At 37.5% G+C, this 27,587-nt stretch overlaps 1 protein-coding gene across 8 annotated transcripts in view; it reads right to left on the reverse strand.

Annotated features, from left to right (window-relative positions):
* Window positions 1-27,587, reverse strand: part of LOC149552070 (pentatricopeptide (PPR) repeat-containing protein) — a 305,115-nt gene that overhangs the window by 190,647 nt on the left and 86,881 nt on the right. For all 8 annotated transcript variants that reach the window (XM_089787540.1, XM_089787542.1, XM_089787541.1 and 5 more), the window contains one exon: window positions 14,259-14,399. In XM_089787540.1, coding sequence (XP_089643666.1) covers window positions 14,259-14,399 — 141 coding nt within the window. The remainder of the gene's footprint in view (window positions 1-14,258; window positions 14,400-27,587) is intronic.

Raw genomic sequence — 27,587 nt, forward strand, 5'->3', positions numbered from 1 at the left:
GATGGGAGGGGGTGGACGGGAGGTGAATCAATGTTGTAAAAACTTTTGTCAATTTAAAAATCTTTTATCCAAACAATTAACTTCAAATGCAGAAATGAACACAATACCACAATTTTACGTGGAAACCCAATGCGGGAGAAAACCATGGCAAATTAATTGCTTTTATATAACTTTGCTCTTTTACCAAATTTTGTAGGCTCCAACCTACAAGAGCCTCCAACCTCGAATTTACGAGCACCAACCCACTGGAGCTACAACTCCCACAATTTGTAGGCTGGACCCACTGGAGGCACCTACTCCTACTTCAAATAGCAATCTGCAATTCCACCTCTTATATGAATAATATGATATTCCTTACTCAATTATCTTACTTTTTATTCTTATTCCATCTGCTGACTTATTTTTTGTAAGATTCCTTGCTTAATCTGATAAGATAATTTAAATTTGTTCTGATGGAATTTCGTCAAACAGTTGGTCAGTGAGCACTGTTTTGAACTATGAGGTCACTGGAAAATCCGAATTCACTAATGTATGCTCTAGTATAATGAAATTTGAATAATGTGGTACTCCGATACAATCAGCAATATTAGGAAATATGTTAACCGATTAATACTGAGTATAATAGTTCAACTGAAAGTACGACAAGGTAATGAATGAAGTTTAATAATATTATTTGCACATGAGATTACAACCTTCAAGCATCAATAAGGGAAAACGGAACCTAAAGTTAGCAGCTGAAGATGACCTTGCTGTGCAATACTGACGGAGTTCTGTGCTGACGGCAGGTAAGTGATCACATGAACTGTATGGCATTACTTGTCATTGTTCTCAGACTTCCACCTTGATTTAATGACAACCTCAACACTACTGATTGGTTCTGGATGACTTAAAACTGCATAACTCTGAACTAGACCGCTGCTTAGCTATTATTTCCCCATTTCACAGTCCTGTAGAGTACCCGCTTTAGATACTATCTTCCTGCCTGAACCGTGAGTAGTTCACTGCTTCTAACTCCCGTGGATCTCCACTAACCCTTCCGTGCAAGGAGTTCCTGTTCTGAGTGATGTCGTCCAAGCTTGGACTATCAGCTGCGCGCTAACCTATCACCGTTACCTTAAGGGGTTTGTATCTTGTCCCACTGATTTCCTTAAGGGGTTTCGTCCTTAAGAAAAATCCAGTCACATTTAAGCAACCATTCAAGATTTTGAATAAAATCAAATATTCGTTGTGTTAATCCCAAGGCAAAAAGCTTTCTTAAATAACCTCGAAGTGTGTGGAGATACAAAGATCTTAGCAAGAAAATGGTTGAGTGGAATGGACTGCAGAAAATGGTGGCAAGAAACCCCTGATACTCATCCAGTAAAAGCAAGCATCAGAAGAGCACAGGTCGAATGGGCTATTCGGATGCCTATTTTTTGTATTCGAGATTATGAAGGTTTCCTAGGTGCCATGATTGAGACCTATGGTAGAGCTTCTCGGAGGAGCACATTTGAGTACTTGGACAGAGACTTAGTGGTTTCATTCAAGGCAGCTGTTTTCGCACGAGTTGTTGGCGTACCAAGGTTGCAGGGCAAAAAGGTTCAACCGAAGAAAATTTCTAAGGAGGTGAAGCTATTTTTTATTAGACTGGTATGTGGAGATATGATTGAAGCAGAGCAGGTGGCACTGGCTGAGACATCAAAGGGAACGAGTTTAAAGAAAACCGACATTCAAGAAGGACCATGGCAATGCCTGATGGACTTGGTCAAGAGCAAGCTTACGGGATCATCTAGGGCATCCGACATTTCATTTCCGCAAGTGTCTATGATGAATGGAATAATGAACGGAGAAGTGTATGATTGGGTGTCTATGTTGGTTGAGTGTATGCATGAGTTCATGACTCTCCAGCATAAGACATTCTATATGCCACACTACGCCATTGGTCTCTTCCTCGATGCGGCAGCACGGATGACCCCAGAGAATGAGTTAGAGGCAAAACCTGGACCACTTGCTCCCAAGGAACCTCCTATCATGCGGTGGAAGCACTTGGATACAGCCACTGGGCAGAAGAGACCTCGGATGGAGACGAGAGGTGATACAAACAGTGGTCGTTGGGAGACATCTTCTAAGAAAAACAGTGTGGGGGACGACGAAGGGGAAGAAGATGATGAGGAGGTTCAGGTTGTCACAACTACCCCCTTGTTTTCGCACACTACACTACCAGCTACTCTCTGTTTGGTGCCAGCAGGTCTACACATGGCTCACATTCTAGGGTTTGGACAAACAAGGCGGCTGGTATTGATGACTGGTGTACCCCAGTAGGCAGTTACACTAGCAGCACCATGGCAGCACGGGGTAAGGCCTTCTCCTGTCTGGTCGGGAGTTGAGTTTTCCATAGGGTTTGCACAGGCGACAGCACTTGTCAACCGAGAGACTTTGCCAGCCCCTGCCAAAGCCCTTCCGATAGCAGCAACCGTGGCACCTGTTGTAGCACAGCCAATAGCAGGTGTTGGCGAAGCACAGCCAACAGTGGAAGTGGAAGTGGAAGTTGCCATGGCTCAGCCAGCAGGAGTTGAGGCACCTACAGTAGAGAGCATACCAAACGGAGGAGAGGAGACGGCCATGGAGGTACCCGAGCTCCCAATACCGGAGATAGCAGAAAGACAAAGTACATCGGGTGCACACTTGGATGTCGTAGGGTTTGATGCAGTGATGACGATGGATGCAGCACTGTTGGCATCACCTGAGCGGGATCGGGAGAGTCGAGCTCGGGAGGTCAGTACTTTTTTGAGCACGCGGTTCCACCATGCTCCCACTCCTTGGATGGCTTATTTGTAGATACCTACGTGAGATGATATTCCCAAGGTCGACATTCAGCCTTAGGTGCAAAGCCAGTTCCAGACATTGGACCATCGCACAGTACTGTTGAGCGTATGGTAGACGTCGTAGAGATGGCTATGGGTATGCAGGACCATCCATTTGCATGGGGATCAAGAATGAGGGAGGCATCTCTTGTCGACTTCGCAACTCTAGCATCACAAGCTTGTTAGGTGTTGGATTCCACGAAGACTCAGGCATTGGATTTGATTGTGAAGGAGCTAGAGGGAGTCATCCGTTTATACGACTGGGATGCCCAGCTGCCTTCATGGTCTATTTTGAGGAGCCGGGATGGCCGCATGTAGAGACTGATGAGATGCTTCAGGACTGGGCCACCATAGCAAATTTTGGTGTGGATAGTCGGGTTGAGGTTCTGCTCCAAGAGATAGTGAAGTTGCACAGGGAGGCGTAATACACTCTTCAGAGGGGTCAGGCGAATCAGGTAGTAGCTGAGAAAGCTCGAGAGGAGTTAGCTGCCAAGTTGGCTTCAAAGAGAGCAGCCTGGGAATCTGAGAGGGTGGCCTGGCAATCCGAGAGGGAAACCCTGTTAGTCACAAAAAATCAATTGGTAGCAGAGGAGTAGTTGGTGGCACAGAAGGAGCAGTTGGCTGCAGAGATGGAGCAAGTGGCAACGAAAAAGGAGAAAGAGATGGGAGAAGTTGGAGCGATGATGTAGTCCGCGCTGGAGCTTCAGATGGAAGCAGAGGCCGAGTTGAAGGTTCGAAAGGAGCAGGTCTACAAGCTTTGGGTTGAGCTTAGCGATCTGAGAACACGGACCCATCCCCCTGCCTAGTATCTTGATTCTGGTCTGAGGTCATATTTTGTTGTATTGTCATCCGGAGACGACTGTTCTTTTTGGGAGGGATCATGTAGTCTGTAAATAATTGTAAATGAGCCAACGGGTAGGTTAGTATGCATTATTTGTTATGTAGCCGACTTGTGCCCGATGGGTTCCTTCGGGAACCTTTCGAAAGGCCCTTCGGTGAGTATATATACCCCCTTCGGGAAGCATTGTAATCATCTTATCTTATCAAGCATAATGTAATGTTTTGGCATATGCAAATAAAATAAGGAGTTTTGTTGTTCTCATCTATTGCCTGTACACATTGATTTCTTTACCCAGTACGGTAAACATAGGTTAGTCACAAAACGAGGCCAAACTATCAAAAAGCCTCTAAAGCCCCTCTGGAGAAGATGCTAGTAGAATCACAACATCGACAAAGAGGAGAATAGAGATCATGACCTATTGTAAGTAGCAGTCATCACCAGAGAGTGAGGAATCCTGGAGGTAAGCCTCAAGCTCATCAATATGAATGCCAAACAAAGTGGGGGAGAGAGTGAAGCTCTGCTTCAACCCAATGGTACTCTAGATTGCGTCCGAAAAGCCCTCAAGAGTCCTGAATCTGCCCACAACAGTCTCGTAGAGCCTCATGATCGTCATCAGTAGAGTCTCTGAAACCCCAATGTCTCTGAGTCTTCAAAAAGGTGCCATGTGGAGGACAAAATCAAACGTCTTGCGAAAGTCCACAGAACGGCAGTAGACTTTCGTCGAACGCTGACAAGCCTCCTCAATGATAGTCTGCAACGTCAAGATATGGTCCATGATCTAAAAGTCCACTCAAAAACCCACCTAACCTCTCACCCTACAATGCCCCCTCTCAAGTACACTGGTGAGAATGGCGTTCAATGCAGTGGCATAGAGTTTGGCAAAGGTATGTCTGATTATGATGGTCCTATAGTTACCGGGGTTCAAAACCAACCCGGATTTATGAATGGGATAAATCATGTGTCTTGACAAAGAGTTTGGAAAACCGGTGCACACAACTCTATTAAAGAGCACAAGAAGGTAGGAGCTTAGAACTGGAATAATTAAGACGAGCCATAATAATTACCTTTTATATGCAATAATCAAAATCTACAGAGACACAATGAGCAAGAAGCCATAGAACAGAATATTGAGTATCAATCAAGCAAGGATATTGTCCATAAGATTTATATTGAGCTACAATCTTCTACACTCCCTACAAGCAAGATAGTACTCTTCAGTTTGCCATCTCATGAAAAATGCACATTGCTGCAATCAAAAATAATGTCAACAAAATCTCATCATATAATTTCTCAATACTCTGTTATCACAGCATAACGATTTTCACCATAGCAACTCCTAGAGGGTAAAACAACAAACAACAATAAAAAATCATGGAATCAAACACAAGAATTCCACCATGCCTACTCGCAAAGGGTGCACTAAGGGATTATACCTCATACTTCTCCAAGAGAAAAATGCATTTCCACCATGCCTCTCGCAAAGGGTGGACAAGGGATTTCACCTCAAAAGTCTCCCTCTCAAAGAACTCATTAACAAGGTATTTCACCTTGAACTTCTCCCTCTAAGGAGAAGAACTCGTTAACAAGGGATTTCACCTCAAACTTCTCCCTCTCGGAGAAGAATTCATTAACAAGGGATTGCACCCCAAACTTCTCCCTCTCAGAGAAGAACTCATTAACAAGGGATTGCACCTCAAACTTCTCCCTATCGGAGAAGAACACATTAACATGAAATTTCACTTTGACTTCTCCCTCTCAAAGAACTCAATCTCATATCCTCCTTTTAAAAGAGTAATGTGATTTCAGATAATTAGTTCGCCATACTTCAGCTCCTTGATGAATCCTGAATAGAAGAGAGATTAATAATAAATTTCTTAAATTCGACTGTCTAGAAGAGATATATAAGAATTGTTGCTAGAGGAAATACAAGAATTACTATACTAAAGAGCTTCATAGAGAATTGAAAACATTATTCAAGAAACAGAGACTTATCCTTTGATTATGATTGAGATGCCATCAACTTCCCTTTTAATCAGAGAAGAGAGATTCAAGCAAGTAGAAAAATGAAGATTTGACCAACACCTCCAAGGAATACAATCAGATCTTCAACACTTACTCAAACTTAAAACAGTACTTGTAGAAGTTTGAAAAACCGCCTGAACAGAGGAAGATCATATTTTATTTCTTAGATTCATATGGATCCGCATATATAGATCCTAGCAACTTGCAATAAAATTTTAGAAGAACAATCATTCAGGTTTGACATCATTTTCTTTATGTGCAGCAGCAACATCAATGCTTGCAGTAGCAGTTTCATGTTTTTGTTTTCATGAACAATCTCTAGCAAAGTGATCATACTTTTCACATCTGAAGCATTTAATCCTGGAAAGATCCATTCACTTCTTTTCCTTTTAGATATATGAGCAAAAAGAACATGATCTTTATTATTGTGAGATTTCCACCCAATTCCTCTTGCCTCCAATCTGCATTCCTCTTGAATGCAATCAGCTCTTAATCTATCAAAATCAGAAAGATCATTTCTCCCACTAATACCTAGAATAAAGGATTCCCAAGAGTGTGGAAGTCCATTCATGGCAAGCAATATCAAATCTTTATCTGCAAAAGATTCTCCATTTGCACTAAGCCGATCTCTTAACTCCGTAATCTTCACTAAGTATGAAACAACTAATTCTCCTCTTGCCATTTTAACATGCAAAAGTTAACGCCTTAGGGTTAGGGCTCTACTAGTGTAGTTGAATTCGTACAAATTCTTCAAAGTCTAAAACATGTCTTTGGCAAAACTTAAAGTTGAAATAGTGGGAACTAGATGATCCTTGAGAAAATTAAACAACATCTTCTTTGCCATGATCTTGTTCCTTTTCCATCGACCTTTCTCTACTTCTTCAGAAGGTTCTGTGGGATCTGATTCTACATAATCAGGAAGATCATTCTCTTCAAGTGCAATCAAAATCCTAAACTTCCACGAAGAGAAATTGGAAAAGTAATCTATCTATATTCGACTTTCAAACCATTCACCCATTGTTACACAAAGAGGAAAACCACAGAAGCAAAACAAATAACATATTTAACTAAAAGCTTCTGGTTTTGGATCGAAATTTCTCAGACCCACTATGATACCATGTTAAAGGTTTCAACCAAAAAAATAGAAATGCAAATGCTGAAACTCAATGCCAAATCCAAGTATCTCATAACTACTGAGCTTATAAGATTACATATATTGATCTATATCGTCTTAAATTGGAAGCACTTAAATTTAATGATGGTTTAGCACCTATTTAATGCAAGATCATCATTTATTTGCATTTCTCCTCCTTTCTTCCCCTTTCTTCTCATTTCTCCTAAGTGGAATTAGCGTACGACATAATATATCCTCTTTAATGCTCTTATTTTTATGGCATAAAGCTCGAGGTAGGATCTAACCACTTAAGTCCTCCCTTTCCTTCATCCAGTCACTTGAAATCTATTTTTTGCACTATAACAATCCTATCTCGCATTTTGTACTTGATTTTCGGGATCTGGGACCTATTTTGGGACCCCAAAGGAGTTCCTAGGGCTTTGGGACCTGGTTAACAGGGATGTAGTGCATCCCTTCCCTATCAGGGATGTAGTGTGTCCCTGCTTGGGTCATATCTTGGGTCCCCTTCTCTAGTCCTGAGTCTGGATTTACCCATGGTGCAGAAATCGAGGTAAATCCACCTATGGAAGAAAGTTCATTCTAAGCTCCTTATAAACCCATCCATTTGCTTCATTCTGCATCATCATACACAAGCATTCGCGCTCAAGCATTCAAGTCTTTAATTTTTCAAGCATTCAAACCATTTTCAAGTTCGTTCAAGGAGATCCTTTTGCAAGCCATTGGAGAGGAGATCCCTTGCATCCATACTTCTACATTCATACCTTTTCTACTCGCATCAATTAGTGAACATATTGTATTCGACTTGAGCAATCCTAATATTGTAAGGTGAATTTGTGCATTTACTTTACATTTCTACAATTCAATTATTTCAATTCAAGGTTAATTCCTAAACTAGGGTTGGACTAAGGCACCCCCCATCAACTAACAAAAACCATTTTGATTGTAGGTTGTAGATCTCGAAAAGGCGAGCAGGTTGCAGATTCGGATACCATTTTCGTCATTCTTTGGAACTGTGAAATACAAATCAAGATCTGACATAGTTGATCAAGGATGCTCACACAAAAGTCAACTTGGCCAAATTGTAGAACAATTTCTGGGTTTTAAAGCTTTCATAGTTTCAAGAGCAGATCCACCCTATCTATCAATTTGGAATAGCACATCAAGCAAAAAATCAAGTCCTTTACTCCTAAGGTGAGTCTTCTAATTTCCTTCTTTATTTCAGCATATCTATTTATTATATCTAGTGTCTTAATTTCATTTCTTCGCCTCTTACTACACTAGGGTTTCAAGGACTTTTGTATATTTTCCCTTATTCTACAACCTCTGGATTCTAACTTGCATTAGTGCTCCTTTATCACTTGGTTAGCATTAATCTTTCGAGATCTAGTTATTTTACAATTGGGATTGAAAGGATCTATTTCATTGACTCCCCCTTTCAGATGTGTTTGGTTTTGTGATAAACTTAGCTTTACTTTCCTTGATTCACAATTCCATCCAAACATTTTTGGTGAACTTGACATCTTTATTGGTGTTAGATTTTGCTATCTTGTAGAATTGGATTGCTTTATCTCTTCTTAGTGCATCTAGTCTTGTATGCATTAGTAGCATTTGGCTAGCTCTCCTTTTCATGGATACTGCAACATTGAGTATGTACTTTTCATGCTTTATTGCTCACATGTTTGTTGGATATTCTATACAATTCAATTAGACAATGATTAGTTGGATCTACTCTATATCTGCTTCTCTTTTTCTTATGTTGCAAAAGTTATTTAGAGTGTTCTCTAAACATTAAGCCCTTATCTTTGACATAAAACATCAACCTCCTATAAAGTTAGATTTACCTTGTGATCTTCCTCTTTCTGGGGATGACTGGCAGATTTCTATTGACCCTTCTCCTAATTTAGGCCTTGACTATGGGCATGTGTGAGTTACAATTGGTCCTATATATTCTTCCTCCTTTATGGCCCCTCCTTTAGCTCATGATTTTTCCTCTTCTATGGTGTGTTTTATTAATAGAGATGTTCCTTTAATTGCTAATGTCACTATTTAGGTTAAACCTCTCGACAAGGATGTTGACTATTCTCTTCCTCATGACAAAGATACCATCATGATTGATGCCTTTTCTTTTCAACATGACAAGCTTGATATTTCTTCTTCTACCAGATATCCTAGTGATATTTTAGAACAAGAAGATATTATAAGCACTTTTATCAATGTGACCTTGCCTTCATTTGATACTTACTTATGAATCCTCAACTTTGCATGTATCACCGGTATCACAATCATTCTACTAATGATCGTCAAGCTTTACATTACAAGAATCAACAACTTATTGATAATGAGGTTCCATCCTAATTTCTTTAAACAACACCTACGTCCCTATTATGTTTCTCTACACCATGTAACATTGTTAGCCTATCTCTTGGGGGCTCATTGTCATGCATGGTTCGCTTTGTAAGTAGCATAATAGGTCCTCCTTTCCCTTTATTCCTACATTTGGCAAGCAAGGGAATCTTATCCCCCATTCTCATTTTCTTCAAGGATTCACTATTTCCTTTGTTTGTGTGTTATTTATTTATCATGTGGAGTCCAAACTTATATTATTAGCAAGTTTCATGGTTAATATATCACTTACCTTGGGGACTAGTGTGTTATCATTTCCAAGGATTTACTTTTCACTTCTTGCATGGTGCCTCATCACATCCTATCCTTCCATGACCACATAGGAGTTGTGAACTCTTTGATTTGGACTGGATGTTGCTTGAGGATACCATCTTGATGCCGAAATTGTTGTATCCTTCTTCAATACCTTAAGATGTCAAAATAAGAAATTAATTTTCCATCTTAAGGGGGGCATACATGGTCCCCTTATTTTCATTTTTCAAGCACAACATAAAGTACACTAGCATAACAAATCTTGCTAGGGCCAAATACTCTCTTTTTTAATGTCTTCAATTTGGTTGACTAGCATGATACAGACACTTGCTAGACCATCTGACCTATCCTAAGCACATTCAAAACTATTATCATCGTATAGGAGTGCTATATTATGGGGGTATAAAGCCGCCATAAGGCACAAAGTTTGTGGGATTGACTAATGAGCACATAACCTCGTCAGACCATTCAATCCTCCATTTTCAAATTCAATAAGCTAAAAACCATTCACGGGTAACACTTTTTTATTTTTCTTTGTGATTCACAATGAGATGTGCATTTCTCATTCACAAAGTAAATCACACCCCTTCTCTCCCTACTTCTTTTAGTCAGTGATTTATCTCTTGTTATGATCTTGGAGTTAGCTAAGACTCAATCCCTTGGTGGCTCGATGGATTCTTTGTCTCCTTGATTATGATAAGATTATGTCATGTCTTGTGCTCTATTTTACCAAGAGTTTGGATCGAGTCCATACTCTCACTAAAGTTGGGGCTAAATGTAGCGTCCTCAATTGGAAGCACTTCAATTCAATGATGGTTTAGCACCTATTTAATGCGAGATCATCATATAGTTTCATTTCTCCTCCTTTCTTCCCCTTTCATCTCATTTCTCCTAAGCAGAATTAGGGTAGAACCTAATAGATCCTCTTTACTACTCCTATTTTCATGGTGTAAAGCTCGAGGTAGGATCTAACCACTTAGGTTCTTTTCCTTCATCCAATCACTTGAAATAATTTTACGCACTATAATGGTCATATCCGACAATCTATACCTGATTTTCGAGATTCGATACCTTTTTTGGGACCCCGAAGGAGTCTCTAGGGTTTTGGCCCCTAGTTAGCAGGAATGTATTCTGTCCTTGTCCTATTAGGGACACAGTGTGTCACTACTAGATCAATTAGGGATGCAGTGCATCCTTGCTTGGACCCTATCTTGGGTCCCCTTCTCAGGTCCTGAGTTCGGGTTTACCCACAGTGTAGAATTAGAGGTAAGTCAACCTGCAAGAGAAAGTTAATTCCGAGCCCTTTATAAACCGATCCATTTGCTCCATTTTGCACCATCATACACACACAAGCATTCGTGCTCAAGCATTCAAGTCTTCAAGCATTCAAGCCATTTTCAACTTCATTCAAGGAGATTCTTTTGCAAGCCATTGGAGTGGAGATCCCTTGCATCCATACTTCTTCTACATGCATGTCCTCTTGATCCATTCAATTGGTGAAGTGACATTTTCTATCTTATTTGAGAAATCCTACTATTGTAAGACAAATTTGTGCATTTACATTTCATTTCTGCAATTCAAGGTTAATTCCTAAACTGGGTTTTGACTGAGGCAAACCCCCCATAAACAACAAAAAATCATTTTTATTACAGGTTGCAGATCTAGAAAAGGCGAGCAGATTGCAGATTCGGATACCCTTTTCGTCATTCTTCAAAACTGCAAAATAAAACTCAAGATCGGACACAGCTGATCTGGGATGCACTGCTCCCCTTCTTTAGGCAAAAGTCACCCTTGTGTAAAAGTCACCCTCGCATGAAAGTCACTCCCTACCAGATTGCCAAACGATTTTTGGGTTTTGAAGCTTTCATAGTTTTAGGTCTACATCCAATTATCTGTCATTTTGGAGCAGCACATCAAGCAGAAAATCAGATTCTTTACTCCTAAAGTGTGTCTTCTAATTTCCTTCTTTATTTCAGCATGTCTACTTATTACATCTAGTGTTTTAATTTCATTTCTTAGCCTCTTATTACACTAGGGTTTCAAGGACTTTTGTATCTTTTCTCTTACTCTACAACCTCTAGATTCTAGCTTGCATCCTTTATCACTTGGCTAGCATTAATCTTTCTAGATCTATTTATTTAAGAATTGGGATTGAAAGGATCAATTTCCTTGACTCCCCCTTTCGGATGTGTTTAATTATGTGATGAGCTTAGATTTACTTTCCTTGATTCACATTTCCACCCAAACATGATCACATACAGATCAAACACAAAAAACAATGAAGCTCTAAAAGCACACTAATAGACATAACAACCTTTTACGATAATACTCATTGCACTCAATAGTGACCTCATACATCTACTAATCACTTAGCATATGGTCACATAGAAATCACCAACACACCAGCAATATATCTTCATCCAAATTCCCTTTGTAGGAATACATAAGGATACAATCTTTACTCTCAAGAAGAAGAAAACATGTCGCGAGTGATTGTTTTTTAATTCTCTACCACTGGAATCAATTGTCCTTCACAAAGTAACTAATGAGGCTCTTGTAGAGGTTCAAATGGCAGTCATTACTAACAATATCCACATAGACTTGGTGACACCTCATAAATTGTCAAATACAACACATCATGCATCAACATAGAAATATTGTCTATGTATGATGCCTTGTCATATATACACAATGGTAACAGATAGTAAGCCCAATAAAAGAGAGGTGCCTAATCACCGATGCATACAACAAATGAACAAAGGCAAATATGATGAATAATAAGGAAGCTCCCAAGCGAATCAAGGAGTACAGTAAGAGAGAGACCAGAATAACAACAAAGAAAAGTCAACTTCCATGCACTCAGTAGAATTACCTAGGAGACATTACAAAATCATAAGTCTCGAGAATAATTGTCTTCGGTAGATGTGAGTTTTTTCCAAGAATGGCGACGACTTTCATACTTGAGTGGAACTCATAAATATACAGTCCAATTAAAAAACCCCACGACACTGCCAACGATGAACAAGTCTCCTGATAGCAACAACTAATGTAACAAGCTGTAATCAATGACATCATATGCCACATAGGTTGTCATAGATGACTCAACAAATGAGTCATAAGTCATCTGATAACTCAGAGAGTATAAGACAAGCCATAATAATTAAATAGAAGCACCTTCTTTATGCAATAATCAAAATCTAGACAGAGGCGTCGAGCAGGAAGCCACAGAACTGAATGTTGAGTATCAATCAAGCAAGAATTATTGCCCATCAGATTTCTATCGAGCTACAATCTTCAACATTGGGAAATTTGTCTAATCAACTAGTCACTGATATACACTGAACCACAGTCTCCTAGGCTCTAGCTTTTATTTTGAGATATGTTTTGAACTTTCAATTCCATGGATTTCATATTCTATGAATATTGTAGACATTTCACAGCGACATTGTTTATATTTCTAATATGTGTGTTAGTTTAACTTATTTCCTTCATAAACTTGTTTTTATACTTATGTGATCAATGTAAACTTGTGTATGCATGCAAAGTAGCTTCTATTTATCTCAATTATTCTCTTTAATATTAATTTATTAAATGGTCCATGAAAAAAGTTTTAGTTCCTTAAAAAAAATTGAATTTCTTCAGTTTTTCGATTTATCAAGTCCAACTCCAAGTCAGAAGACAACTTTTCGAGTCTGAGGCAAGTTTGAGTCTTTTAACATTGGGTTGTACAAAAATATGAATTAATAATCATTATAAATTCACATAGTATTAACATTAACTATTAGGATATTATGATAACGTATAAATTCACATAATTTTAACTTTAGCTATCAGGATAATATGAGTAAATCATGATTACTCATAATAATCGTAGCAATTTTTATGAGTAATAGACGTATACAGCATTGGTGATTATCAGCACTTTATCATTTACCATCTTCATGCGATTAGTACTGGATCACATTATGCTGTCACTTTATGAAAACCGATTATGATGTTAATTAATCATACCAGCAGATCACTATATGGTGCAACATTCACATGCCATTTCACAGTCATTTTTAAATTCCATGCCAATCGGCTATGAAGATGTGGATTTGAAGATAAAATAACAAATTATTCCCTTCGCAGATTGTTGTCGAGTGCCTTACGACAACAAACATTAGAGATTGCCATGCCCAGATGCAAACCAAATCCTAGTTGGGAATTTTAGGGCAAATTCAGTCCAGTCCTAGCAAAGGGCATTACACTGTCAATTGCCATTACTTCATTCTTTGCAACTTTAATACAGAGATGTAGAGTAATTTGTTCCACTCCAGCTTTACAACTGCAGGCTTGATATATTCTGATTTGTTCCTGTAATCTCTCTCTCACCTATTGAGGAGCTCAAAGACACTGATGGGAAAGTATGAAGAGGCTATGAAGAAGTGCCTATGATAAATTCATTGTATGAAGAGACCATACAGAAGTGTCATTGGTCTCAATGGTAGACATACAGATCCAGAAAAAGTCAAATTCATCAGAGGATTGGCTAATGTCATCCTATGGTGTACACTATCATGTGCTTACAATTAAAAAAATGGAAGAAAACATACGTCTCTCACATTATACATAAAAGAAAAGAAAAATCAGTGTAAAAGAATTTTCAAATCTTATGCATGATCAATTTCAAATGCTGAAACATGTAAATTATATGAAAATAATATAGTCTACAAAGAAAAACATATTGCTTTTTCTTTTGGAAGGCAATTCATATTCTTACTTGGGATCTCCAATTTTTGCATAGCCTGAGATAAGAATGCTAAATATAGCCAGGTTGAGTTCAACACCCTCTGCCTCCATTTCTTCTACACAAGAAACTGCTCCACGCATGTCTCTGGCAACGGCATAAGCATGAACTAGGCTGTGAAAGTAAAATAATTTTATTAATAAACAGAGACCAACATGCACTGCTTAAGGCTCCAGTAATCATTTTTAAATAAAATCAACTGCTAACCAAATGGCAGAAAGAAAATGAATATTGGGAAGCATGATGATTAACCTGCCTTCAAAAAAGCTTTATAAATAGAAGTAAGAACAAGTGCTTCATTAAGAAATCACAAATACGATATATAGTTCTATGTGATGAAAGCAATCTAGTACAGTGAAGGTAACACATTAAGAGAGATGGTAACCACGCATGTCTCTGGCAACGGCATAAGCATGAACTAGGCTGTGAAAGTAAAATAATTTTATTAATAAACAGAGACCAACATGCACTGCTTAAGGCACCAGTAATCATTTTTAAAACAAATCAACTGCTAACCAAATGGCAGAAAGAAAATGAATATTGAGAAGCATGATGATTAACCTGACTTCAAAAAATCTTTATAAATAGAAATCAGAACAAGTGCTTCATTAAGAAATCACAAATACGATATATAGTCCTATGTGATGAAAGCAATCTAGTACAGTGAAGGTAACACATTAAGAGAGATGGTAAGAAGTGGCAAATAAAATATACTACCAAAGAATACAAGTCATCTTATCATTTAATACCTAGAAAGAGTCCTCCAATTGCGTTTGGTAGCAAATATAAATTAGCATTCTTAACAAAACTAAAATTGTCAAAATCCCAGAGAGCTCATCTTCAAAGACAAATCCATGGATCTTAGAGATGAATTGGGAAACTCCTAAAATATTTCTGGAAAACAATGGCAGAAACATGCCAATTTCACTATATCTAACAAGCAAGGCCATAGTAGCAAAATTTAAGTAAATGCAGTTAAGCACCGTCTGGATCCCAAAAAATGTGCCGATTGGGAATGGCATGGCTATTTTTCAAATCTGGTCAATGCAAAGTCAGAACCAGATTCACAGGCAAATTATACATAGGCTATTCAAAATTCCACATATAATTCACGAGTTTTCCAAAAAGCCACAATATCACTCCACAATACATGTAAAATTCCAAAATATTACTACTTCCATTCAAGTCATCATCTTCATCTATTCTTCTTTCCAATTGTGACATCTCATCCTCATAATCTATGCTCACTACTATATCATCCACCTTTGTGTGTGATGGTAGAACAACATTAATTTTTTTCCTTAAGAAGGCTTTCAATGAACCATCTTTTCTTTAAGCCATCTACTGATTACTTATCCACCTTTATGTGTAATTCATTGAGCCTCTAATTGCTCACTCTTACATTTTTATGCACCCTACAATTGTAACCTCTTATACTTTTTATGCTTTCCTTGCCTCTTGTTGTAGATTTCTACTACACTTTCCTTGTTATCACAAAGGATCATGAATTCCTCTTCTGAGGCCTTCTATAATTTCTCTCATGTATTCAAGAAGCTAGTTCAACCTTCATGTACCACATTAGCTACACCTCTCAAGGTGACTGGAAAGGACAATGGCCAATATTCTTTGCCATTACAGCCATTTGCTACCCAAATGTTTTCATAAGTCTTACAATGTTTTACTAGATATTCTAATCTATCACCTATAACAATGGTTTTACCTTCATGCAAATTTTATATTTTAGCCTACTTTTTGGGAGGCTCTAATTCAGACATTCTAATACTCCAACATCCTCAGGTGTGTGAGAATCCTCTACTCTTCTTGCAACTCTAGCATTTCATACTTGTTCCACCTTCCAATTACGTTTTTCCTACTCCAACCTTTATCATTGAGCTTTTGGCTCAATTCCCTAGTCTTTGGTAACAATTCTTCAATACCTCGAAGATTGCTCTCTAAGTTTCCCTATCTCCATCTCTCAAAGAGTCCTCAAACTCTCTCCCACTGAAGGCTTCTATGATATTAATAAGGTGGTGTTTTCAGGTTTTCACACCATCGCCTCATTGCAAATGAGGACCCCCTCTTTTTGTCAGGAGGTCTAGGTAGTGGTGTGGGTTTGGAAACAACCGAAGATGTAGGAAGCCTCCTTAGAGTGTCAAAATGGGAAAATTAAGCAAAGTGGAAATATTTGACTATGTCAAATTTGGGAAATCTGGAGACAAAAGTTACAGAATTTGGCTAAGTCTAGGAGATGGAACAAAATAGAAATTGGGCTAGGAAGAACTAAAATTTAGCTGAGTATAAATCTTGAAGCTGAGACATGCCTTCATTCAAATCTTGTCTCAAATCTGGAGTCAAGACTTTTCCTTGTTCCCATCGTGCCCCATCTTTGAGTTGAGACTTGTCTTTGTTCCCATCTTGTCTCATCTTTGAGTTGATCTTCTCATTCGTTCCCCTCAAATCTTGTCTCATCTTGAATTGGGCCTCTCCTTCATTCCCCATTAAATTTTGTCTCGTCTCAAGTCAAGTGTAGGAAGCAGCATTCCATCTCAAGCCTTGCAGTTGCAACCCAAGCTTAGAACAATGAGACTTGAACCTTGAAATGGGAAGTTCAGCCAAGAAGTTCATTGCAAATGTGAGTGGCCTTTTTAAATGACATTGGGCCCAAACTTTTAGGCAAAACAACCTCACAAAATAGTGTAAGGGTTTGGGATGGGGTCAGACCTGATTTGGACCCCATTTAATGGAGTGTGTGGCCTCATAAGGCCTCTAAATCAAGGCACTCAAGCCAACCAAGAAGTTCATTGCAAATGTGAGTGGCCTTTTTAAATGGCATTGGGCCCAAAATTTTGGCAAAACAACCTCGCAGAATAGCATAAGGGCTTGGGATGGGGGCAAACTTAATTTGGGCCTCATTTAATGAAGTGTGTGTGGCCTCCTAAGGCCTCTAAATCAAGGCGCTCAAACCCAAATCCGACCCTAGCAACTAAATATTGGAAACTAAACTCGACCTGAAATCTCTAATTGAAATTTAATTGCTATAATCGTGCACAAAACTCAACACAACCTCAAGCCATTTCGATTTGCCTTAATACAAGGGGAGTCAATTCAAATTAATTCTTTAAAGGAGTATTTTAATTTAAATAGTTAGCATCGACTTTAAATAAGAAAAATAATAGTTTACTTAAGTGATGCTGATTATTATTGGTTGCAAATCGATTTGAAGATAAGAGGTGAGATTTCAATTTGCAATACCTAATCAATTTTTTTTTTTGGAGGGGAAGTTAAAATAACAAGTTTTTGATAATTAAAAAAGATTGAAAGGTTCGGCAAATTGCAAAAAATTGCTTTGAACAAACTCTATTTTTAGGGCTAGGAAAGTCGCGACTGCAAACAAGCATTCCTTCTCAGAAGCTTTAAAGGCATGGCCAAGCCGATGTCGGACACTCTCCCAACAAAAAACTCTTCCGCTCCTCTGGAGGATGATAGGAACTTTGTTTAGGATACAAATAAAATATCGTTGAAGGGATGCCCTAACATGCAATTTGAATCGATGGAAGATACTATGGGCTCAAAACACAGGAATATTAACTATTCATCAAATTCTCATCTTCGCGATGGTAAATATGAGGTTTCAAGTTGGCGCAAAGTCGAAGGAAGCAAGAGGAACCCCCCATAATTTGAGGGAAAAATGTGGATTATATCAATCTCTATTTTGCCTTTAGTAATGGAAGCAAATTAAATTCCTTTGGGGAAACCACCCCCTCACGATCCTCCGTCTAGTCAACCCCCTTATCCTCCTCCCCCAATTTTGCAAAAAAATAATGGGCTTCCCACTTTTCCTATACCCTTGGTGTTACCAAGGATCTCCCCAAAGGCTATTCCCTCTTTAGCTCTAAAAAGACATCCACTCTCACCTATCGAAACGATGCAAACCCTAATTATTAATAATATTTACACACAAGGGCATTGGGATTATTGCAAATTCAACAGCCTTATTTCCAAATGGTGTGGCCATGTTTCCTCTAGTGCACAAATTTGGAAATGGCTTACAGACTCCTTTGGTGACATTTTTTTTTTGTTGATCTTCGGAGCAAACTTTTACTTGGAAACCCTATCTTCTTTGAGGCTTATCAACTTAAGTTTTTAGAATGGACTCTAATTTTGATCCTAAAAGCTTCAATAATATTAAAGTTCTAAAATAGTTTTGATCAAAATTTTATTGGTTGAGCTTCTTCACAGTCTGACTCTAAAAAGAGTCGAGAATATCCTAGGTAAATTTAAGGGTTTAGAGGAGTATGTCTCCTTTATTAATGTTAAGACTTTAGTGAATATGGAATGGATCCAATCCACTTTTGCCCCTATTAGATTGATAACTAACCAATCTATATAATACCTCCACCACGAATTGTTCCATGGAGAAATGTCTAGTAAACTTATTTTGGATCCCCCCTCTTTGTGGGAAGTGTCATAAACCTAGACCTTAGACCTATGTGTAGATTTATTCGGGATTTTCGATATCAACAATAATGTCTCAATTAAGCTTAACAAAAAAGGTGCAGAATTTTCAATTACAAAGAAGATTCATTCCCCTCCAAGGGCAGAACCTCCACCTACTCCAAATCCAACCCCTAATATAGGGTTGGAGGTAGGCGAGATTATCGTAATGAAGGAGATAACACCAAATCCAATATTTTTAATAATAATGTATTACAATCTACTCCCCCTATGAATAATGAAGTATGTTCTCCCAAAATTGTGAATTGAGATATTAACAACATGGATCATCTCCTCAATAGAGGAATCGTCCTCACCCCTCTAGGACCCTCTACTAACTTTAAGGGAATTTGATAAGGAAAACACTCCTAAGGGTGGGACTCTTGCAGGTACCCCCACTCATCATAGGAAGAACATAGAAGCCTTCTATGAAAACTTAACAAATGATCTCATCAATACTTTTACTGAAGAAATAATGGAAGATGAGGAAATTAATTAATAGAAATTGCTCTTGGTGAATAGCTTCTCAAGTTGGGAGAGGAAAACTACTCCATGGACAACCTTACGGAAGAATTAGTCCATATGGCCAATCAAGATGATATTAGAGGTGAGAGTGGACCAAACTGAAGAAGAATTAGAATCCCCAAAATGTGCTAAACTAAATATGCAATGTCCCCATTTCTAACAGAATTCTATAGTTGGCTTGGTCAGTTCATCGTCGTGACCCTCGTAAGCTGACAGTAGGATTTGAGGGTGTCAATTATGGAGTTATTAGGCTTCCCGATGGCCTATGGTGAGTTTTGACTCTATTTTGAGGGACTTACTATTACCTAGGAAGCCAAATTTAGACCTTGGAGATCATGTTCGGGTCCAGATTCATCCAAATCCGGATTCAAGCCCAAGTTCGTTGCGGGTCCAGGTCCGGATTCATCTGGATCTGGATTCGAGCCCGGGTCCATTGCGGTTCTGGGCAAGTTCCCTACTTGGACCCACCACAGACCTGAGCGAATCCAGGGGGACCCGGGCGACCCACGCGGACCGTGGGGCCAAAAAGGTGAAGTTAAAAACATAAAACAATCAATTTTTAATGTTTTTCGTTAGCAACCCTAAAAGAAGACTACTAAGAAACTTTTCATTGATCTAATCTCTCATTTGCTTTATCATTTTGCTCTCTCATTTTGGTGTGGCCATTTTGCAAGTTTGAAGAGAAGGTTGTAAAGATTGTTTGTGGACTCACAAAATCCTTCCAATAATCAATGTTGAGTGTTCCAAGTATGCATTTGATCCTTCCCTTTGCTTCTTTGATAGTTTGTTTTTAGTTTTTCTATTGTTCTAAAATTTATCAAGTTTTTGTATAAGTTTTGATTTTTTATTCTTTTTTGTTATAGATTACAAGAATGAGTAGTCAAAGTTTAGTGGGTGGGGAGGGATCCCAAAGATTTAAAATTTATAAAAATTCTCCTTTGCGGAAGTGAATAACAAGAATTGAACAATGTGTTTGAGGGAAAGGGTATGTATGGAAATGAGATTTTTGCCAAACCTAGTATAGAAGCTCATATTACTGAGTCTAAAAATTTATCAAGTTTTTGTATAAGTTTTGATTTTATTTTTTATTTTTGTTATAGATTACAAGAATGAGTAGTCAAAGTTCAATGGGTGGGGAGGGGTCCCAAAGATTTAAAATTTATAAAAATTCTCCTGTGGAAGTGAATAACAAGAATTGAACAATGAGTTGGAGGGGGAGGGTATATATAAAAATGCGATTTTTGCCAAACCCAATATAGAAGCTCATATTACCGAGTTAAACGTCATTTGATAGGCCTTGTAGGTCAGCGGATTGGCATGTGTGAGGGGCCCCTAACTGGAGGTAGGAAGGGGTAGTCAGCTTCTCAAATAGCAAGCATGTAAAAAGAACAACAAGAGGCTGATACGTTAGTGTCAAAGGGGACAAGAAGAAAGAACAAACCACAAACCACTAACACCACCTTCTCAAACAACTACTAGACAACATCCCTTCCTAACTAGCCCTTCTACGGATGAAGAAGAAATAGAAACACTCCCATACCACAAGAGAGGTCCATTAGATAGGGCATTTCAAAATGAATTGAGAGAAATTGTTGACATAAAGGTTGGGCATTGCCTCTTTACAAATGGTGTTCCATTCAATCTAGTGAGATCACCTTATTCGAGAGAGATTGTGGAAGCCATAAATGAAGACCCTCGTGGTTAACGAGGCCTTGGATATGAAAAGTTGAGACCACCATATTGCATAATGAGAGAGAGAATGTAGAAACCCTCCTCAAACCAATAAGAGATTCTTGGATCCAAACGGGGGTGAGTATTGTTTCTAATGGATGGAAAGATTTCAAAAACCGTCCATTAATAAATGTGATTGTTGTTTGCCCTAAGGGGGCAGTGTTTTTTAGGGAGGTTGATTGTGAAGGTAGGCAAAGGATGCAGATTTGCCCGGCTTCTCATTGAATCCATAGAGTTCATGGGAGTTGTCAATGTTGTCCAAGTAATAACGGACAATGCTAAACTTTGTAGGGCTGTAGGTGCTTTGATAGAAGCACGATATGATCATATATTTTCAACACCATGCACCATCCACGCCTTGAACTTGGTGATGAAAGCAATTAGCACCCAAATTGAATAGGTGAAAAAAGTGTATGAGGAGGGTGAGGAGATCCAAATGTTTGCGACAAACCAACATGTCACAAGAAAGTTTGAAGACTTTCTCCCTCTTGGAATTATTGAAGGTAAATTTTTAACTTTATTTAGTTTCGTTTATCATAGTGAATAAAATGTTTTTTGTGTTGTTTATATATTTGAAATGTGTTATTAACTTACAATTTGAATTAACATGGTAATAGGCTGCTGAAACAAGAGTTGCTTCACACACAATCGTCCTTAGACAACTTGTGAGGGTGAAAGAAGCATTGTCCAAAATGGTTATTAGCAACCAATGGGGTGGATGGAAGCAATCTAATACAACACGGGCTATAAATGTAAAGGATATGATCTTGAGTGATGATTTTTGGAAATGGGTGGAATATGTATTAGAATTCACCGAGCCCATCATGTCTATGCTTTAGTTTGTCAACACTGATGAGCCTTGTTTGTGGGACATATATGATGCCATGGAATCCATGCTAGAGAGTGAAAATGGTAAGTTCAAATTTTTATACAACACTTTATCCATGTTTATTGAGAGATTTTTTATTTTTTTTTAATTAACACTACATCAAGATATCTTAAATGAACATCATTTGACATCCTAGGTCATTCAGAGGAGAGACCAGGATCCTGAAGAAACCTTCTAAAAAAAGGTAGCAAAAATTGTTCTACATCGCTAGAATAAGATGACTACACCTTTACACCTCCTTGCATATGCACTTTCTCCAAGGTATTATAGTGGTGAGATACTTTCCATTCCTGGTAGAGTGGCACCATACAGAGTACCTGAGGTTGCAAGTGGGTATAAGAAGGCATTTAGTAGTCTCTTTAGTGATCCTAAGGTGGCATCAAATGTTAGAAGAGAGTTTACAGACTTTGTCTCAGGAAAAAACGTTGACCCTAATACAATCAATGACCAAAGTAGAATGGATGTTTGCCTTACAAGATAAGGATGGTGAGGTGGCATCAATATCCTCGACCAATGACAATGTGCCAAGTGCCCTAATGGAAGAAATTCACCCTATTATCGAAAGTGAGGGGTTTAAGAAATAATATTATCAAAGATGGCTTGGTATAAATACAACTGGCCTCATCTTATTAGTTCAATAAATGATGGCTTTGTCTGCAAAATATTGTAATTATTTGATTGACCCATTTGTTGCTGCAACACATCCAGTTGTGGATTTGAGTTTTCTCATTGGCCCTTAAAAAGGAACGTAACTTTTCTATTGTCCCACATGGTGGTGCTTAATTGTAATTGGGTGAGCATTTAATATTTGTAGCTTTGGCTATGGAAACCCTAATTAGGGCTTATGTGGATTAATCTTGGTCCTTGATTTCAAATAAATCTTGGCCACCCATCATATTGGGGAATACTATAAAAGGCCAAGGTCTCTTTAGTTGTAAATAATTAGTTTTAGAGTAGAATAGGACAGTTATGTTAGAGAATTGTTGCCAAAGTACTACCAAAATCATTCTTTATTTATTGTTAGTCTTCATGGTGGATATATAGGATCATTTTGGAGTATTGTGTGGTTCTTTGCATTTCTCACTTAGATTAGGATCTTATTTCATGTTGAAGTAGTTAGTTGAATGAAAGTAATTGTGGATATTTGCTTGATTAACTCGACAAATCTAGGCCACAAGCCTCTTGCTAATTGTAAGTGTGCCTTGTGTGGTAAGTTGATGATTGAATGCAATTTAACTTCAATTGCAGTTAATACTTTAGTTTGCATCCATTTGATGGGATTGGAGAGGAGATATTGATGTGAAAACGATTTGAGTGTTCCTTAGAATCTTGCACTAGGTGGGTGGAAACATTGATAAAACTACATCTAGTATAGTTTGAGTCATCCATGATTCCTTGGACTCATAGTTAGAAGTAGAAGTATGTTTAAGTTGAAGTGGAAGAAGAAAGAGAAAATCTATATTTTCATTGCACATTTTGAAGCCAATTCTTTAGAAGTGCAAATGGTAGATATCAATTGAATGAAAAGCGTTAGAACCCTAAATGTTTACCAGCAAGTCACAATATTTGAACTGAGTGAGTGTCCCCAATTGAAGGAACCTTGAAGTCATTTCATGTCATGAGCCCTAATTTAGGTACAAACAATACAAATATATATATATATATATATATATATATATATATATATATATATATATATATATATATATATATATATATATATATATATATATATATATATATATATATATATATATATTTGTATTGTTTGTACCTAAATTATATATCATGTCTATATATTGCCCTAAATACACAAGTCCTTACTTAATCAATAAATTTTAATAGATCTTAATATATTAACTAATTAAAATATATACATTATAGATTATAGATAATATATTAATTAACTAATATAGATCATAAATATAATATCAATCCATTGTACAAATCAGTTTACAATATAATATATTAATCCATGGACAATAATGAATACTAATCTATAGTATATAATATCAATAAATATAGCATCAATGAATAGTACTTAATCAAATATTATATATGTTACTGCTAAAAAAGTTACTATATATATGTCTACATTCTTAAGCGGCTAGCAAAACGTCATACCATTAGGTGATAGGTTAAAGGATTATACAATGGCAAGTATTAAAAGAAAACAAGGGGATCAGGGATTACATACAAATTTAATAGCCATCTACGTTATTATTTTCCCTCGCCCCACATTGGTATACTATAGAATGGTGAATATATAATTCACTCATCAATTGAAAGGAATTCATACGTCTTTAATCCAACACTTACGATAAGACAAAAGGGGGGAAACTGGATTTATAAGAAAAGAGCCACATGTAAAGTGAGGACAATCGCGATATGAAGTGGATCTTAGTCCGAAGGCAATCTCGGTGTGAAGGTGACCTCAACCAAAGGCAATCTCGGTCTAAAGGGGATCTCGGTGCAAAGACGTACGGCAAGAATATTGACTGCACAGTTGGGACTGGATGCCAACACCTAAGGTGTGGAGTATAGTGATCATGCAATGTCTCCAAACACGCCAATTAACTTGTAAATGCCAAACAAAAGTGCATTAAGATATTATCTAGATGCCAAATATAACAATCATTTGCCAACAGGGATATTCACCACAACACAATCTAGAAGATCCGCACATAATAGATTCCAAAGATAGTCGCCAAACTTCTACAACGCAAATACATTAATTTAGAGAAAACTTGCCAAATAGTGATGTGTAAACCAAGGAGAGAGATTTATGCAATTTCTCATCAAAACATAGAAATATATTCTCAACAAAGATGACACTCCAAATGTGCCAGGTCCAAAGCAAAATAATACAAAGAATCAAAATAGGATAAGGGTTAAATCCCACCAAAGCCAAAAAAAGCTAAATAGGGAAGATCTTCCACTCCCAAAATGGTGAACATAGAACTCCAAAAGGAATTCACAATACAATAAAATAATCCAAATCCCATACTAACAACTTCCTACATGCCACACATAAATACCCCTTTCCAGAAAACTCCCAAGGGTTTACAAAGAATGCCGACATGGCAAACACCTACGATAATTAAAAATTTGGGCCCCTTTATTAATTTAATTAATTAATTAAATAAGTCCTCGTGATATTATTTAATTTTTAGGACCATTTAATTAATTAACCTAATTAAAACATTTTACTAAAAATTGGGGACATTACGCATACACATATATAGAAATTTACAGAAGATATTTAAGTTTTGCTATTATAAATATTAGAAAATTACTTTAATTCAAAGAATCATATTTAAAGATTGATAATATAAAGAGTGATGAATATGCTATAAGCTATCGATATAGTTCCTTATGGGAGAAGTAATTATCAAATCCCCATAGTGCCACTATAGGGACTGCACTCATCCCTATATATAAATGGTTTTGTGCCAATGTAGAGTTTGGTATTGTCTCTATATCAATGGCAAAGATGAGATAAAGGGAATCCTTGTAATGCCAATGTAGGGAATGCACTCATTTTTATATGAATGGTTCCGTGCCAATGTAGAGTTTGGGATCGTCTCTATATGAATGGCTAAGATGGGATGAAAGGATCCCCCATAGTGCCACTGTAGGGAATGCACTCATCTCTATGTGAATGGTTGTGTGCCAATGTAGAATTATGGGTCATCTCTATATGAATGGCTAAGATGGGATAAAGGGAATACCATAGTGCTAGTGCAAGAGACCAGTACAATCCTTATATGAATGACTTAGTGTCAGTGCGAGAGATTAGTATAAACCTATATGAATGGGTAGACGAGTGCCAAAATATTCTAATGAGTCAACATATGCATATGTGATAAGGATTAGGAAAGGGAATGTCCCTTCCAAGAACCTTAGAGGAGCACTCCAAAGAAGACAGTGAAATGACTGAGTTCTATGATAGATATAATATCATTCAGAACCTTCAAGATACTCAAAAGGGTAGGGATCTTGATCTAGAGACATCTTCAAGGTTTGGAGTTAGGATAGAGGGTAGAATATTATAGTTAGACTTGTTATTATTTAATTCTAACATTTCTTTTGCAAAGATTATTTGTCCCAAGATGGCCCTAATAACAAGGACATTACATTTCATGATCTTACATTGCAAGCTTAGCATGAGAGATGACCTTATATCAAGATAGGATTGAGTATTTGGTGTTTCATTCCGAAACATTGAGTATTTGATTGTCAAAATGATGAGATTTTTTATTTTGATTATGGAGGTTTAAGAAAGACAACTTGCATCTAGATTGAACATGGTTCTAATGAATTGCCTCATTTGTTGATTTTACATAATAAAAGTGGGGAAGTGAAAAAAATTCAAAGTTCAATCGGTCAATTGTTGTTTAGTTTGCTTTGGAGGGTCAATTTAGTGGCTTGGTGGTTTAGTTGTTGTAGTTTACGTTTCCTTGCTTTAGTTAGTCAAGTTGGAGAGGCATACCATTTGTGACAAGGTGATGTATTCTTAACGCACACTCTAGCATTCTCCTAATAGTTTTGTTCGGAATAATTCCTGGATATCTCTCTATGAGGATTCCTTGAATTGGAAATTGTTCCTAATAACTCGTGTTTCAAAAAGGATTTGTACTAAATTTGGAATGGAGTCTTTCAGTGTGTCTAGGATACCTAAGTCTTCTAGTTACAACATTTTACTCACTCAATTTCTCTGAGTTCTTAGAAAGCTCTCAAGGTGAAGTTCAAATTAGTGAAAATTCTATGCATACTTCAGCGTTAGTATGGTCCCTCCGAATTTATTATAAGCTTCATTGATGGGCCAAAGGAGGATAGAATATTTGGCGGTTCATTCTGAAACACTGGGAATTTAATTATGCATGTTGTAGTGGAACAAGTCTTACATCAACATAAACTAGCGCTAAGAGGGCACAAACAAAGTTCATACATGGAATTGTCAACAAGTATGAGCTCTCAAGTTACATTTGGGATGAGAAGATCTCTCTGAAAGTTTTTTAAGGTGGTGAAAAATCAAAAAATCTTTCTCAATATGGATAGTTGGGTCGATGTTCTTTTAATTTGGTTCAATTTGAGCAAATGTTTGCATCTGTGTGGATAATCTCAACTTGCAACATCAAGACAATATAGGATCCATTGTAACATAGATCGTGAGGAAATGCATTGCTTGATATTCCTTTTGAGGTTGGAATTGGCATTACGAGGGAGAACTTCTTTTTCAAACATTTATTAGCCTATGGCATTTGTTAATTCTCAAGAAGAGTTCCTTTAGTTCAAAGAAGATATCAATAGGAAACCAAAAAGTAGATGTGGGGAAAGCTTGGTGCAAGGCACATAGCCTCTCACATTCAGAATCTACTTGCCAATCTTAACAAGACACCATTGAGTTAATCAAGTTTCAAATGGCTTCGTGTGGAAGTATCAACGGGAGGTGGCAAACATTTATTCTAGCTTTCGAGTTAAGAATCCAAGGAGGAAAAAGGAAATGAGTTGCATCGAGGAAGCATGGTTGAGTTTAATGATCATTATAGACAAGCGGAGGATCAACTTTCAAACATCTCATCACAAAAAGACAAAGTGGATATGAAAATCAAGGAAGCAATAGATTTCATTCAAGGAACAGGAAACATAGCAAACAAAGA

The sequence above is a fragment of the Cupressus sempervirens genome, chromosome 6 (assembly GCF_028749045.1).
Source record: "Cupressus sempervirens isolate cs-2001-9-10 chromosome 6, ASM2874904v1, whole genome shotgun sequence".
NCBI lineage: Eukaryota > Viridiplantae > Streptophyta > Pinopsida > Cupressales > Cupressaceae > Cupressus > Cupressus sempervirens.